The 16,854-nt window shown below is 43.5% G+C and overlaps 1 protein-coding gene across 4 annotated transcripts in view; it reads left to right on the top strand.

Moving 5' to 3' along the window:
- FNBP1 (formin binding protein 1) overlaps positions 1-16,854 on the top strand; it is a 162,995-nt gene that overhangs the window by 63,898 nt on the left and 82,243 nt on the right. For all 4 annotated transcript variants that reach the window (XM_023216952.2, XM_023216953.2, XM_023216950.1 and 1 more), the window contains exons 3-4: positions 7,076-7,132; positions 7,839-7,986. In XM_023216952.2, the coding sequence (XP_023072720.1) occupies positions 7,076-7,132; positions 7,839-7,986 (205 nt within the window). The remainder of the gene's footprint in view (positions 1-7,075; positions 7,133-7,838; positions 7,987-16,854) is intronic.

The following is a 16,854-nucleotide window of genomic DNA, read 5'->3' on the forward strand; positions in this document are numbered from 1 at the left end:
TTTTTTTTTTTTTTTTTTTTGAGACGGAGCTTTGCCCTTGTTGCCCAGGCTAGAGTGCAATGGCACAGTCTTGGCTCACTGCAACCACCGGCTCCTGGGTTGAAGCGATTCTCCTGCCTCAGCCTCCCAAGCAGCTGGGATTACAGGCACACACCACCACACCTGGCGATTTTTTTTTTTTTCTTTTTTGAAATGGAGCTTTGCCCTTGTTGCCCAGGCTAGAGTGCAATGGCGCAATCTTGGCTCACTGCAACCACCGCCTCCTGGGTTGAAGCCATTCTCCTGCCTCAGCCTCCCGAGTAGTTGGGATTACAGGGATGCACCACCACCACACCTGGCTAATTTTGTATTTTTAGTAGAGACGGGGTTTCACCATGTCAGGCTGGTCTCAAACTCCTGATCTCAGGTGATCCACCCGCCTCGGTCTCCCAGAGTGCTGGGATTACAGGCATGACCCACCACGCCCAGCCCATGGCTGGCTAATTTTTGTATTTTTAGTAGAGACAGGGTCTTGCCATGTTGGCCAGGCTGGTCTCAAACTCCTGACCTCAGATGATCCACCCACCTCAGCCTCCCAACTGCTGGGATTACAGGCATGAGCCACCGCCCCTGGCCACCTGGCTTCTGTTTAATAGAGGCACTTTAGTGAAGTGGTTGAGTTCAGACTCAAGAGACCCAATGCCGGGGATGTAATCCTGGTTCTTCTACTTAACAGCAGTAGGAATTGGGTCAAATTACTCTCCTTGTTTCATCTTTTTCATGTGTAAAATGTGAATAATCATCATCTTCATCCTCACCTTATAAGGTTGCTGAGTGGGCTTAATGAGGTAAAGAGCGTAAAGGTCTTAGGCCAACACCGGTCGTGTGTTCGATTCTAACATGAGCCGCACCGGTGCCGTCTGCTCTGATGGAGTGTAGGTGAGTGTTCCTTGCCACGCTTCCTTCCATTTCTGGTGCCACTGGTTTTTCCCTTGGAGTTCCACTTGAGGCTGGGGTATTGTATGTTCTGCTTGGTTTGCTGAAGGCCAAGGACAGGTGTTTGTAGAGTCGGGGTGAGGCAAGGGCCTGGCTTTGAGACTCTGAGCTCTGTCATTTCTTCTGAAACTTTGTTAGAGGTTCTGTTACAGGGTTTACGCCATTAGGTCAAAGATTTTCCTAATTGTATTAGTCCGTTTTCACGCTGCTGATAAAGACATACCCGAGACTGGGAAGAAAAAGAGGTTTAATTTGACTTACAGTTCCCCATGGCTGGGGAGGCCTCAGAATCGTGGCTGGGGGCAAAAGGCGCTTCTTACATGGCAGCAGCAAGGGAAAATAAGAAGCAAAAGTGGAAACCCCTGATAAACCCATCAGATCTCGTGAGACTTATTCGCTATCACGAGAATAGCACAGGAAAGACCAACCCCCCATGATCCAATTACCTCCCTCTGGGTCCCTCCCACAGCATGTGGGAATTCTGGGAGATACAATTCAAGTTGAGATTTGGGTAGGGACACAGCCCACACATATCCCTAATCCTGTGGACTCCCTGGGTTTGGGGTGAACCCCCAGGGCACTCAGCCTGAAGCATGGAAAGTGGACCTCCCCGGGGCAAGCCCCGGCTTCTGCCCAAGGCCTTGGGTGTTCAGCATAGATGTCTTCCTCTCAGAATTTTTGCAGCACTATTCCGTGAGCGCTTACCTCCCAGTTTACTTCTGTCTGGGTTGATTTTCAGGGTTTGTGGACGTTATTTCCCTTCCTGTGATGGGGAGGAAGGATTCAGCTCCATTCTAAGCTGTCCCAGAATTTTCTGTTTCTCTTCTTGGTCATTACTTTCTAAAGTGTATGGACTGAGGTTAGACTCCTTTCTTCCTTTTTTTTTTTTTTTTTTTTTTTTTTTTTTTTTTTTAGTTTTCTGCTGTTAAAATTTTTCCTGGCTTTTATTTTTTCACCTTTTGTTGTTGGGAAAGCACAATTCTCTGGCTGCATTTTATTCTGCCATCTTGATCCAGAAATCTTGTGGTGAGCTTTAAAAAAATAAGAGTGAAGAAAACACAAAACATTCTTGGGCCCCACCCTGGACCTTCTGTTTCAGAGGCTCTGGAATAGGGCCGAGTAATTAATTTTTAAAGCCTTCCTGTGGGTTTTCGAATCAGCCAGGTCTAAATCCACCATCCTTATAAAAGAATGTTTATTTTTTCTTTTACCTTTTAGTTAGGCTACCTGAAAAACAAGTTGAGATTTTCTACCTGAAAACATGTCACATTTCTCAGAAAGACCCCATAAATTGAAAGTTTTTTAAAGTGGTTTATTTGCTTGTTTGTTTTTTTGTTGTGTTGTTGTGGGTTTTGTTTGATTGTTTTGTTTTGAGACGAAGTCTCGCTCTGTCACCTAGGCTGGAGTGCAGTGGCATGATCTCAGCTCACTGCAACCTCCGCCTCCCAGGTTTAAGCGATTCTCCTGTATCACCCTCCCAAGTAGCTGGGACTACAGATATGTGCCACCATGCCCAACTAATTTTTGTATTTTTAGTAGAGACGGGGTTTCGCCGTGTTGGCCAGGCTGGTCTCGAACTCACGATCCGCCTGCCTCGGCCTCCCAAAGTGCTGGGATTACAGGCATGAGCAACTATGCCCAAACGAACCGTGTTCGTTTTTTAAATAACAGTAATACAAATGGGCAAAAAGCTTGTCCCAAGAGAACAGCAATGGAAAGTTGACCTTTTTTTGTAGCAGTTCCTGAGATAAATATCCTTAGAAATGAAGTTCACTTCGAGATCTCTTTAGCTTCTAGGTTTATGCTGGTATTTATAGAGTGAATTATTTATTAGGGCTTTTAAGAAGCATTTTGAATGCTATATATGCCAGTATTGTCAAAGTGATTCCCATTCATCAGAACTCAATGGTCTTTACACTGTATCACCTACAAGGGATCTAATTTAATCCTGTTTAGGATTTGACTGGTAAAAGAGAACTATAAAGAGTACTGGTTTTACCTGATCAATAGATTCAGACTCAAGTAAGGCTTCCTTCAACTAGATATAAAACTTACCTGATTTTTATGGCTGCTAAGGACTGGAAGGAAGCCACAAAGAAAATGTGGATTTAACATTTTGGAATAATTTTTATATGAGGTGTGAATTTATAAGTAGTATTTTCAATTTGTAAGTTATAGGTAACAGAAGAAATGATTAATTTTTTTTTTTTTTTTGAGACGGAGTCTCGCTCTGTCGCCCAGGCTGGAGTGCAGTGGCCGGATCTCAGCTCACTGCAAGCTCTGCCTCCCGGGTTTACGCCATTCTCCTGCCTCAGCCTCCCGAGTAACTGGGACTACAGGCGCCCGCCACCTTGCCTGGCTAGCTTTTTGTATTTTTTAGTAGAGACGGGGTTTCACCGTGTTAGCCAGGATGGTCTCGATCTCCTGACCTCGTGATCCACCCGTCTCGGCCTCCCAAAGTGCTGGGATTACAGGCTTGAGCCACCGCGCCTGGCCAAAATGATTAATATTTAAAAGCATGCAGTAGTCTGGGCACGGTGGCTCATGCCTGTAATTCCAGCACTTTGGGAGGCTGAGGTGAGAGGATTGCTTGAGGCTAGGAGTTTGTGACCAGCCTCAGCAACATGGCAAGACTCTGTCTCTACAGAAAATAAATAATAAAAGTGAGCTGGGCGTGGTGGTGTGTACCTGTAGTCCTAGCTACTTGGGAGGCTAAGGTGGGAAGATCCCTGGGGCCCAGGAGTTCAAGGCTGCAGTGAGCCATGATCATGCTGCTGCACTCCAGTCCAGGTGACAGAACAGACCCTGTCTCTAAAAAAATTAAAATAAAAAATAACAATGAATTGTAAAATAAACCATGCACTAGAAATATCTCACATGTAGCCACTAGGCTTTTCCAGTACTCTAACCACCCATATGTGCTGCTCGTGCTGCTCTTAATATATTTGGAAAATAACCCATTGATTATGTAGTCATCTGTTTTGCGCACACTTCCCTTTCTTTCTTTTTTTTTTTGAGATGGAGTCTCGCTCTGTCACCCAGGCTGGCGTGCAGTGGCACAATCTCAGCTCACTGCAACCTCTGCTTCAAGCCATTCTCCTGCCCCAGCCTCCCGAATAGCTGGAATTACAAGCACACGCCACCACGCCCAGCTAATTTTTGTATTTTTAATACAGACGGGATTTCACCATGTTGGTCAGGCTGGTCTCAAACTGCTGACCTTGTGATCTGCCCGCTTTGGCCTCCCAAAGTGCTGGGATTACAGGCGTGAGCCACCGTGCCCGGCCCCCTTTCATTCTTGATCCTTGTGGTGGTGTTTTTACTACATCTACCTTTTAAGGAGTAATTGTTATCATAATCCAACTCAAAGACCTGTACTGTGCTTTTGACATACAATATTTCTCTTTTTTGCATTGTTTTTTTTCCAAGGGATGTTCTTTAAGGAAATTATTGCTTTTTCACATTCTTTTGGATCTAGAATTATTAAACTCTGCTATGTATCCTCAGTATCAGCAGAGAAAGCATGTCATAGTTGATACATTGACGTGTATGCCAACATGATCTCAGTCTTGAATTAACTATATTCTTTCATCAGTTGGTCTAATTATAACTTTTAAACTATTATTATATATACATGCCTCCATTTTTTGAATAATTGCAACAGTTGATATTCTACTGGATGTTATCTAGTCCCTCAGAATTTCAAAACAAGAAGGACAACGGAGGTCATGTCGTCCAACCCCTGCTGACGTGCACATTAGGAACGGGAAGCACAGACTGGCTCATTTGCTGAGGTCATGCTGTCCGGGCACATGGTCTCTTGATTCCCAGAGCAATGCCCTTTGTACTAAAGTGGGTGGCCTCTCCCATCATCTAGTAGCATTTGTTACAGATGAAACTACATGTCACTTGGTATGCAAAACACACCATGATCAAAATTGTAAATTCATTATCACATATTTTTCTAGGCACAGCTGTAGATTTGGGGGAAGTAGAAGAAATAAAAGTAAAATGTGAAATAATAAAGAGGAATAGCAACAGGGAATTAACTAGGAAGTGAGGACCGGGATGCTGCTGATACATGGAGAGTTCCTACTGTGGATTACTGTTCAGCATGCTCTCGCTATTTCTTGGCCAGGTGCAGTGGCACTTTGGGGGACTGAGTTCAGGAGTTCGAGACCAGCCTGGCCAATGTGGTGAAACCCCATCTCTACTAAAAATAAAAAGCACAGACATTAGCTGGGCATGGTGGTGTATGCCTGCAATCCCAGCTACTCGGGAGGCTGAGGCAGGAGAATCACTTGAACCTGGGAGGCCGAGGTTGCAGTGAGCCAAGATCGTGCCATTGCACTCCAGCCTGGGAAACAAGAGGGAAACTCTGTCTCAAACAAACAAGAAAACATGCTATGGCTGTTTCTCTAACTACAGTCACCTAAAGCCAGGACCCAGGAGAAATCAGTCAGTAGAACCAGTGTTAGTGAGGGGTTTTTTTTATGTGATTACCTCTTAGTTTTTGTGTCTATTTGTAAATATAAAGAAAAATACTTAGATTCTTAACTTCGAGATGAGATTAGGAAGGGAAACTAGGATGATTTTGGCCAGTCTGAATGTGTTCAATGCAAACCTGCTAGGCAGGTTAAAAGTTTTTCTAATTAAGGCCGGACGCGGTGGCTCAAGCCTGTAATCCCAGCACTTTGGGAGGCCGAGATGGGTGGATCACAAGGTCAGGAGATCGAGACCATCCTGGCTAATACAGTGAAACCCCATCTCTACTAAAAAATACAAAAAACTAGCCGGGCGAGGTGGCGGGTACCTGTAGTCCCAGCTACTCGGGAGCCTGAGGCAGGAGAATGGCGTAAACCCGGGAGGCGGAGCTTGCAGTGAGCTGAGATCCTGCCACTGCACTCCAGCCTGGGCGACAGAGCGAGACTCCGTCTCAAAAAAAAAAAAAAAAAAAGTTTTTCTAATTAAATGTCTTAGCATCAACACCCCCAAAATATTGTCTCGACTTCCTTCAAGAAGACTTATTCACAGGTGGTTTTCATGTGCTCACTGGTAGAGCAGCCACACAGCCTTAGAAACATGCCCTTAAACTCTGATTTTTTTTTTTTTTTTTAATGGAGTTTCGTTCTTGTTGCCCAAGCTGGACTGCAATAGCGCAATCTCGACTCACTAAAACCTCCTCCTCCCGGGTTCAAGCAATTCTTCTGCCTCAGCCTCCTGAGTAGCTGGGATTACAGGCATGCACCACCATGCCCAGCTAATTTTGTATTTTTTAGTAGGGATGGGGTTTCTCCATGTTGGTCAGGCCAGTCTCGAACTTCCAACCTCAGGTGATCCACCTGCCTCAGCCTCCCAAAAGTACTGGAATTACAGGCATGAGCCACCGTGCCCAGCCAGTGTTAAATGTTTTAATTTAAACATTTGGACACAGTTTTCCTTGGATTTGAAGCAATAATGCCCCAACTCAGGATGACCACGAGAGAATGGTGGCCTGATAAGAAAAACAGCTCAGTGCTACAAATGAAAGCCACTGAACGGCTGGGCGCGGTGGCTCACAGCTGTGATCCCAGCACTTTGGGAGGCCAAGGCAGGCAGATCATTTGAGGTCAGGAGTTCAAGACCAGCCTGACCAACATGGTGACACCTCCTCTCTATTAAAAATACAAAAAAAATTAGCCAGGCGTAGTGGCGGACACCTGTAGTCCCAGCTACTCGGGAGGCTGAGGCAGGAGAATCACTTGAACCCGGGAGGCGAAAGTTGCAGTGAGCTGAGATCATGCCACCGCACTCCAGCCTGGGCAACAGAATGAGACTCCCTGTGTAAGCCACTGCATATTTACACATGGTCTGTCCTCTCCAATTAAATAATTCTGTTCTTATTCGCTCTGCCTTTGAGACAAAAGATGAAAAGCTGTACACGTTCTTAATAACAGTAGCTTCATCACACATGTTGAAAGATTGAAGGAAATGGATTTCAGCTGTGGACATTTTTTTTGTTTGTTTTAAACTTGTAACAAAAGCACTAATGTTATCTTTCATTCCTGATTTCTCAATTATCTTTCTATGTAAAGCTGACATGTCTGCATTTTTATTTTAGGAATCTTTCAAAGAAGTACCAACCTAAAAAGAACTCGAAGGAGGAAGAAGAATACAAGTATGTTTACCATTGAAAATTGTCTTGTAATAGACACATGCCATTGGTGACTACACACAGAAAGGAGAAATACATGTCTATAAAAATAAGTTGCATTTCCCATTCATTTTGTGTCAGTTTTTAAATTGGAGGAGAGAACAATAAAAACATAATTAACTTTTCTTATACGGAATCACTAGACCTATGCCAGATTGTTTCAATTAAAGTAATTAGGAAAACTTTAGAATGTAATTAAGCAAAAACAGGAAGTATGGAATCTGCATTCTAGAGTCTTGATTTGGTTTGGCCCTATCAGGAGTCCCTCTTAGGCTAATCATTCATCCAAGAAATATGTCCATTTCAGTCAGCAATTAAGGCATCCTAACACAGACAGCTCAAATATTGTATCTCTAATGTATATCTAAATATCCTTTACATTAGTACATATAGCATGTATATGAATTGTGGATTATACCTTGGCTAAGTATTAACAAAGCCAAATATCACATTATGCGGAGCGGTTCAGTTTTGCAAAATGAAAAGTGTTTCCATTGTAATTAATTCTGAGCCATTTTGATGAGAAGACTCGATGTGTAATGAATACTCAGGATCCTATGGGAGGTGATGCCAATTAACCTGATTTTAATTAATAGTTTCTTGGTGTAAAGCAGAATATGAATGAACGTGGCCTTGTGTGAAACGGAGTGGCGTGTGTTCTGTTCCATAGGTATACGTCATGTAAAGCTTTCATTTCCACCCTGAACGAAATGAATGATTACGCGGGGCAGCATGAAGTTATCTCCGAGAACATGGCATCACAGATCATTGTGGACTTGGCACGCTATGTTCAGGAACTGAAACAGGAGAGGAAATCAGTAAGCAAAACTTTATTCTTTTTCTTCCTAAAGGATGGACCAAACACAGTGGGAATATCCCTAGATGATTAAAATTAAATAAAACCATATAAGACTATGGGTCTTAAACTCACCCTTTGAGAATCATATTAAAGTTATGGACCCCAGCCAGGCGCAGTGGCTCACACCTGTAATCCCAGGACTTTGGGAGGCCGAGGTTGGCGGATCACAAGGTCAGGAGTTTGAGACCCTGTCTCTATTAAACCCCGTCTCTATTAAAAATACAAAAATTAGCCGGGCGTGGTGGCATGCGGCTGTCATCCCAGCTACTCAGGAGGCTGAGGCAGGAGAAATGCTTGAACCTGGGAGGCGGAGGTTGCAGTGAGCCGAGATTGCGCACCTGCCCTCCAGCCTGGGCAACAGAGCAAGACTCCATCTCAAAAAAAAAAAAAAAAAAAGTTACGGACCCTGTTCCTAGAAAGTGTTTCTAGGTCTCTACGTAAAATGTCAAGGTCCTTCAGACAGTCTGAAACTCATCTGTGGACCCAGGAATATGCATCCCTTTGAGGAATTTAAATATATTTCAGGGTATCAGACATTTAAAAAACAAGTAATATAATATGGTGTATGCTCTGTGGAATAAACAGTATTAAAATTCGTGTTTATTAGCCAGGTATGGTGGCTCACGCCTGTAATCCCAGCACTTTGGGAGGCCTAGGCAGATGGATCACCTGAGCTTAGGAGTTTGAGAACAGCCTGGCCAGCATGGTGAAACCCCGTCTCTACTAAAAATATAAAAATTAGCTGGGCGTGGTGGTGGGCACCTATAACCCCAGCTACTGGGGAGTCTGAAGCGCAAGAATTGCTTGAACCCAGGAGGCAGAGGTTGCAGTGAGCCGAGATCTCACCATTGCACTCCAGCCTGGATGACGAGCAAAAGTCGATCTCAAAAAAAAAAAAAAAAAAAAAAAATAGTGCTTATAAATAGGTCAAAAAACTGGAAAGATGTCCCCAGTTATATCCATTCTGTTCCTCAGCTCATTCATTGCTGTCTAATGAAGCACACCGTATTGTTCCTCTTACCACCATTTTCGTCTTTTCATAAATAGGTTTTGTTGTTAACCAAAGACAAAAAGGAATGCTCAAAGTCTATTCTTAGTCATGATTTTGCCTTAAGGGATTTATCTTTAAGCCATGGTCTATATCATTGTATTTTGATTGCATGTGAAGTGCAGAATAATTTGTTACTAGTAATAAAGGAGCCATGTTGGCCAGTGATAAAATTTTTTTTTTTTTTTTGAGATGGAGTTTCGCTCTTTTGCCCAGGCTCGAGTGAAGTGGTGCGATCTCGACTCCCTGCAACCTCTGCACCCTGGGTTCAAGCAATTCTCCTCCCTCAGTAGCTGAGATTACAGGTGCCCAAAGCCATGCCCAGCTAATTTTTTGTATTTTTCGTAGAGATGGGGTTTCACCGTATTGGTCGAGCTGGTCTCAAACTCCTCAGACCACCATGATCCATCCGCCTTGATCCACCCGCCCTGGCCTCCCAAAGTGCTGGGATTATAGGCGTGAGCCACCGTGCTGCCACAACAGTTCTTTTAATGCCCTGGGGATGCATGAGCCAACAAGATTGCTATGACTTCTGCTGAAATGGAGGATACATTAATAATGACAAAAGTGATTATTTAATTGCAATTATGGTAGTTGCCACAAAGTAAGAGTACAACGTGCTGTGAGAGCATACAATGGGATTGCTGACATGCTCGTGCTCTGGGATCAGGAAGAAGCTTCCCAAGGGACTTTGCAGTTAAGGCCTTAACAAGACTTGAGGGATGATTAGGACCTGCGTGGGACAAGCATTCAATAGAGAGCAGCCAGGGCCCTTGGGCGGGAAGGCATTTGAAAATGTCTCAATTTAGTTCTCTCTAAACTGTAAATGTGTAGCATACAGCCTTGGATAGGTTTAAAAGTTAGTAAGAGAGAAATGCCTTAAGATCACCCCATTGGTTTAAAACAACAATATGCCAATAAACTGAGATGAATCTTCATATGTTGACATTCACATAATGGTTCTCAACTAGGGACAGTTTTACTCCCTACTCCAGCCACATTTGTCAGTGTTCGGAGACACTTTTGGTTGTCTGAGGGATTGTGGCTAAGGGGTTGCTACTGGTATCTAGAGAGAAGAGGCCAGGGAGGCAGTTAAGCATCCCGCAATACATAGGACAGCTTCACAACAAAGAATGACCTGGACCGAAATGTCTATAGTGCTGAATGTGAGAAACCCTGCACTGGAGCCCTAAATTAGATGATAACTTCTGCTGGACCATTCATTAAAGATTTCTTGAGTGACAAAAAGGATGCAGTGAAACAGAATACTAAGGTTCAGAATGAAGTACAAATATCTAATATAGTGATAAAATAAATACCGGAAATCTTAACATGATCGTGGACTGCTTCCCTGGACCCTGAACTTCCCTTGACCTTGCAAAGGTTTCTATTTTTTTCCTGTTTGTTTCTTTTGTCAATGCTTTGTCTCTCTTTTTTTTTTTTCAAGACAGAGTCTCACTGTGTTGCCCAGGCTGGAGTGCAGTAGCACAATCTCGCCTAAGTGCAACCTCCACCTTCCAGATTCAAGTGATTCTCCTGCCTCAGCCTCCCAAGTAGCTGGGATTACAGGCACATGCCACTATCCCCGGCTAATTTTTGGTATTTTTGGTAGAGGCAGGGTTTCATCATGTTGGCCAGGCTGGTCTTGCACTCCTGACCTCAAGTGATCCACCCGTCTTGGCCTCCCAAACTGCTGGGATTACAAGCATGAGCCACTGCGCCCCCTCATATTCCTGTGCTGCGTTATGACCAAGTTGTTTTATATTTTATTTACTCACTGTTAATCATGACTTTTTTATAGTCTGTCATATCTGTATTTTGGATTTAGTTCCTTTTGTTAATCAAAAATTATAGTAATTTATGGAATAAATTATAGGTGGTACAGATACACATTAAATATCTTGCAATACATAGTGTTCCTTTTATTTTAAGGAGAACTGCAAGTACAGGTTTCTGAGTCGGATGTTCTGTTGGGAGGAGCTGTAAACATGCTCTTTTGAAACATTCTGTAATTAAATTAAAATGACATTTTAGAAAATCGTGAAACCTTTTGAAACATTAGAAAGAATATCAGTAAACAAATGTGTGTATTTGTGCTATTTTATTTATTTTGAGACGGAGGCTTGCTCTGTTGCCCGGGCTGAAATGCAGTTGCACGAACTCGGCTCACTGCAGCCTCCGCCTCCTGGGTTCCAGTGATTCTCCTGCCTCAGCCTCCTGAGTATCTGGGATTACAGGCACCCCCAGCCATGCCTGGCTAATTTTTGTGTTTTTAATAGAGATGGAGTTTCACCATGTTGGCCAGGCTGGTCTTGAAATCCTGAGCTCAGGTGATCCACCTGCCTCGACCTCCCAAAGTGCTGGGATTATAGGCGTGAGCCACCACACCTGACCTGTTTGTACTATTTTAATATAATGCCTCATGAGCACATTTTTTCTTTTTCCTTTTTTCTTTCTTTCTTTCTTTTTTTTTGAGACAGGGTCTCATTCTGTTGCCCAGGCTGGAGTACAGTGGTGAGATCATGGCTCACTGCAGCCTCAACCTCCTGGACTTAAATGATCCTCCTATCTTAGTCTCCCAAGTAGCTGGGACTACAGGCATGTGCCACCATGCTCAGCCAGTTTTGAACAATTTTGTAGAGACAAAGTCTTGTTATGTTGCCCTGTCTGGTCTCAAACTGCTGGGTTCAGGTGATTCTCTCACCTCAGCCTCCCAAAGTGCTGGGATTATAGGCATAAACCCCCATGCCTGGCCTGTTTTTTCTGTTTTCTAACATAATTGTTGCCATTATTTTTAATGAGTAAATAATGAATTAGCATTGTGGTATACTAATCACTGTAATTTAAAAAATTATTCCAATAATATTGGAGGCTGGGCGTCATGGCTCACACCTGTAGTCCCAGCACTTCAGGAGGCCAAGTGTTTAGAGCTTGTGCTTGCTATAGATGATAATAGCTAACCTCAATGGGGACTGCTAGTTTTCCAGATTTTACCCAAGATAAGGACCCTGGAGCACAGAAAGGTGAAGTGAGCTGGGCGTGTTGCTCTGTCGTGGAGCTGGGTGTCCCCCAGGCTGCCTCCCTCTCAGGGCAGTGCATGTTTGCAGGCATGGTTTTGTTTCCAGTGATTTGTTTTCAACATACCTTCAAGGATGCTGGAGTAAACAGTATGAACATCCTCATCTGCAGCTAGCCTTAGAAAAAGAGCTGTTTGGCTGGGCACGGTGGCTCACGCCTGTAATCCCAGCACTCGGGAGACTAAGGTACGAGAATCGCTCGAACCTGGGAGGCGGAGGTTGCAGTGAGTTGAGATGGCACCACTACACTCCAGCCTGGGTGACAGAGTGAGACCCTGTCTCAAAAAAAAAAAAAAAAAGGAAAAAAAAGAAGAAAAGTAGCTATTTAAGACCTTCTCGTAATAACCAATATTTCTCCTTTAGAGCTTTTACTTTTTTTTGGCTACCCTGACTTAACTTAGTAAACACTAATTTTTGTAAGGATGAGTCTTAAAAGAACAGTGGAATGCTATCATTTTTGTCTTCTGGTGAGGTTAATTATTGGTGGACATAGCATAACAGAGTTAGAACTCAAATCCAGGTCTTTTGAGGCCAGACTCGGTCACCTTCCCACTGTCCTGTGATGAGGGACTGACGGCATGCTTCAGGTCTATCTTAAAAGATGGGGAGAGGCCACATAAGTTCTGTGTTCACAGAGCTGGAGCCCACTGCTTGGTGGTGGGCAGAGGAGAGGAAAGGACGCACGCTTTCCAGCCAACAACCTTGCTCAGGATTCCTGGCAGCCCTGCCCTAGGCAGGTTATGAAAACTCTTCGAGCATCCACTTAGGAATCTGTAAGCTGAGGCTGATCATAGCCACCTTAGGGAGTTATGGGGACTATTGTGAGAAGACAAATATGAATCTCCTAGCACAATGTTCAGGTATACTGATATATAGATGCTGCATATCCGGTTTCCCTTGCTGTAATCATTCTGTTACTCAATACAGAATCTCATTTCCACCCCAGAGCTTCTCGATTAGGGCTTGTTACAGAAAACGGAGCATGTTGGCCAGGCGCAGTGGCTCACACCTGTAATCCCAGCACATTGGGAGGCCAAGGCAGGCAGATCACCTGAGGTCAGGAGTTCAAGACCAGCCTTGCCAACAAGGCGAAACCCCGTCTCTACTAAAAATATAAAAATTAGCCAGGCACAGTGGCGCGTGCGTGTAATCCTAGCTACTCGGGAGGCTGAAGCAGGAGAATCACTTGAACCTGGGAGGCAGAGGTTGCTGTGAGCGGAGATCGTGCCATTGCACTTTAGCCTGGGTGACAGAGCGAGACTCCATCTCAAAAGAGAAAGAAAAGAAAATAAAAGGAAAGAGAAGAGAAGAAAAGAGAAAGAGAGGGAGGGAAGTAGGAAATGGAGCATGTTTAGGGCCTCCTGTGAGCAGGTGTCATATGGTAGTTGTTCAGTGATTTTAAAATGACCTTTCTAAAAATGTGGAATTGGGCCAGGCACAGTGGCTCACTTGAAGTGGTAATCCAAGCACTTTGGGAGTCCGAGGCGGGAGGATCACTTGAGACCAGGAGTTCGAAACCAGCCTGGCTAACATGGTGAAACTCCATCTTTACTAAAAATACAAAAATTAACTGGGTGTGGAAATTAACTGGGCGTGGTGGCATGCACCTGGAATCCCAGCTACTCAGGAGGCTGAGGCAGGAGAATCACTTGAACCCGGGAGGCGGAGGTTGCAGTGAGCCAAGACTGTGCCACTACACTCTAGCCTGGGCAACCGAGCAAGACTCCGTCTTGAAAAATAAATAAATAAATAAATAAATAAATAAATAAATAAATAAATAAATAAAATGTGGAATTGATTGATGGCATAGGAAACACGAAGCTGCTTTTAACATTTTAGACCCAGTTACTATTTTTCATGGCTGACTAGAAATAATGCCTTACTTAAGTACCATCCTTAACCATCAGCATAGTACAGATTGGGCCATTTGATACAGTGGCAGAATCTTGGCTGCCCAAAAGGATGATTTAGAATTTACGGGATTACTGCTGGATCTCATTACTGCACATAGAAAGAATGTCCAAGTTCAATGGACAATACTGGTTGAAAATTGCTTTTTACCTAGGTTTTGCTGTGTTTGAATGGATAAACAAGGGTCAGTGTGATGAAAAATGGCTCTCTGTGCAAAGATGATGTTTCTTTCCTTTTTTTGGTATGGATTTCAAAGGAAATAGAAGTAGAGGGGGTCATTGGCATTCTTGCCTTTGTAGCCCTACCGCTGTTTGATCTTTAAGTCTTCAAATCTAACTGTAGGCTGGGCACAGTGGCTCACACCTGTAAATCCCAGCACTTTGGGAGGCCAAGGTGGGTGGATCACCTGAGGTCAGGAGTTTGAGACCACCCTGGCCAACATGGTGAAACCCCATCTCTACTAAAAATACAAAAATTAGCTGGGCGTGGTGGCGTGTGCCTGTAGTGCAAGCTACTCTAGAGGTTGAGGCAGGAGAATTGCTTGATCCTGGAAGGCAGAGGTTGCAGTGACCCAAGATCACACCACTGCACTCCAGCCTGGGCGAAAGAGTGAAACTGTCCCCGCCACAAAAAAAATTAAAATTAAAATTAAAAAAATAAAAAAACCAAAAATGTAACTGTAAAACAGGATTACTACTTCTATTTAAGTATCTAGGAGAAAAGATGCTTTTTATGCTGCACATATACTATATTTTTGTATCACAACGCAGTTCATTTTAATGTTATGACTATCCATTGTTTGTCCTGATGCACAAATCTGTGGGCTCATTTTGGTGAAAATATGTTGATTTTTTAAAAATGCAGATTGACAGCCAGGCGCGGTGGCTCACTCCTATAATCCCAGAACTTTGGGAGGCCGAGGCGGGCGGATCACAAGGTCAGGAGTTCAAGACCAGCCTGACCAACATGGTGAAACCCCGTCTCTACTAAAAATAGGAAAAAAAAAAAATTAGCTGGGCCTGATGGCATGCGCCTGTAATCCCAGCTACTCGGAAGGCTAAGGCAGGAGAATCGCTTGAACACAGGAGGTGGAGGTTGCAGTGAGCCGAGATCACATCACTGCACTCCAGCCTGAGTGACACAGCAAGACTCCACCCCCCTGCCAAAAAAAAAAAAAAAAACAAAGCAAAACAAAAAGCAGATTCACTAAAAAGAGAACCTTTCCCCGCTGCAAGAATTTAGCAGTTTAGGTTCTTCCTTGCCTGACATCTGAGGCTGCATCTGTCTCTTCAGGAAAACATGAGCAGTCCTGGAAGCCCTGGACAAGGAAGCCCTATAGCTTCTTCACCTAGTGGGCTCCACTTAGGGCAATTGCATTTTCAGGGAGATGTTCACCATTTCTTTAGACATAATGGAATCAGTGGCCAGTCCTTGGGGGTGCATATAAAAATAATATTACTAAAACTGAATTAAAGGACAAAATCTCACAAACCCTTATAAATCAAAAATCCTCATTTTTCAAAGTTTTCTTCCTGATATCATTTGCAGATATGTATAATATTTAAGAACATTGTCTGGGCGCAGTGGCTCATGCCTGTAATCCCAGCACTTTGGGAGGCCGAGACGGGTGGATTGCTTGAGGTCAGGAGTTTGAGACCAGCCTGGCCAACGTGGTGAAACCCCGTTTCCATTAAAAATACAAAAATTAGCTGGGCTTGGTGGTGCACATCTGTAATCCCAGCTACTCCGGAGGCTGAGGCAGGAGAATTGCTTGAACCCAGGAGGCAGAGGTTGCAGTGAGCTGAGAACGTGCCACTGCACTCCAGCCTGCGTGACAGACAAGACTCAGTCTAAAAAAAAAAAAAAAAAAAAGGCCGGGTGCGGTGGTTCACGCCTGTAATCCTAGCACTTTGGGAGGCTGAGGTGGGCAGATCACGAGGTCAGGAGATCGAGACCATCCTGGCCAACACGGTGCAACCCTGTCTCTACTAAAAATACAAAAAACTAGCTGGACATGGTGGCATGCACCTCTAATCCCAGGTACTGGGGAGACTGAGGCAGGAGAATGGTGTGATCCCAGGAGGTGGAGCTTGCAGTGAGCCTAGATTGTGCCACCGTACTCCAGCCTGGGCCACAGACCGAGACTGTCTCCAAAAAAAAAAAAAATAATAAAAGAATGTTAAGAATGTTAATCCTAGTATAGTTATATAGCTATAATTTATATTCTTCTCGATTCTCCATTTAATATTGTAAGCATTTTCCATGTTTTTACCTGCAAAAGTATACGTTTTTGTTTTTAGATTTTTAAAAAAATTTTTTTACATTTTTTTTTTTTTAGGGAGGGGGCTGGCTATGTTGCCCAGGCTGGTCTTCAACTCCTGGGCTCGAGCAGTCTTCCCACGTCAGCCTTTCAAAGTGCTGGGATTATAGGAGTGAGGCATTGTGCCTAGCCAAAAGTGTAGTTTAAATAATTGGAATTTTATCAAAGTTATTGGAAGAGAAGTTAAAAAAGAAAGAAAAAATATTTGGAATTTTAGTAGCTGTGCATTATTGTAACAAAGTTATAATTTGCCTAACTAATTCTGTATTGTTTGATTTATAGCTATTATAAGTTTTTGACTCATTTACTTAGTTGTATAAACAATACAGTAGTAAACTCTTTACTTCCAAAGCTGTTTGCATTGTGTATGGGTTGAGATTATTTCCCCAAACTAAATTCTCAGAAGTGAGGCTATGAGGTCAAAGCATACATGATTAAACATAAATGATTTATGGTTCTTGATAAGACTCT

The sequence above is a fragment of the Piliocolobus tephrosceles genome, chromosome 14 (assembly GCF_002776525.5).
Source record: "Piliocolobus tephrosceles isolate RC106 chromosome 14, ASM277652v3, whole genome shotgun sequence".
Taxonomy (NCBI): domain Eukaryota; kingdom Metazoa; phylum Chordata; class Mammalia; order Primates; family Cercopithecidae; genus Piliocolobus; species Piliocolobus tephrosceles.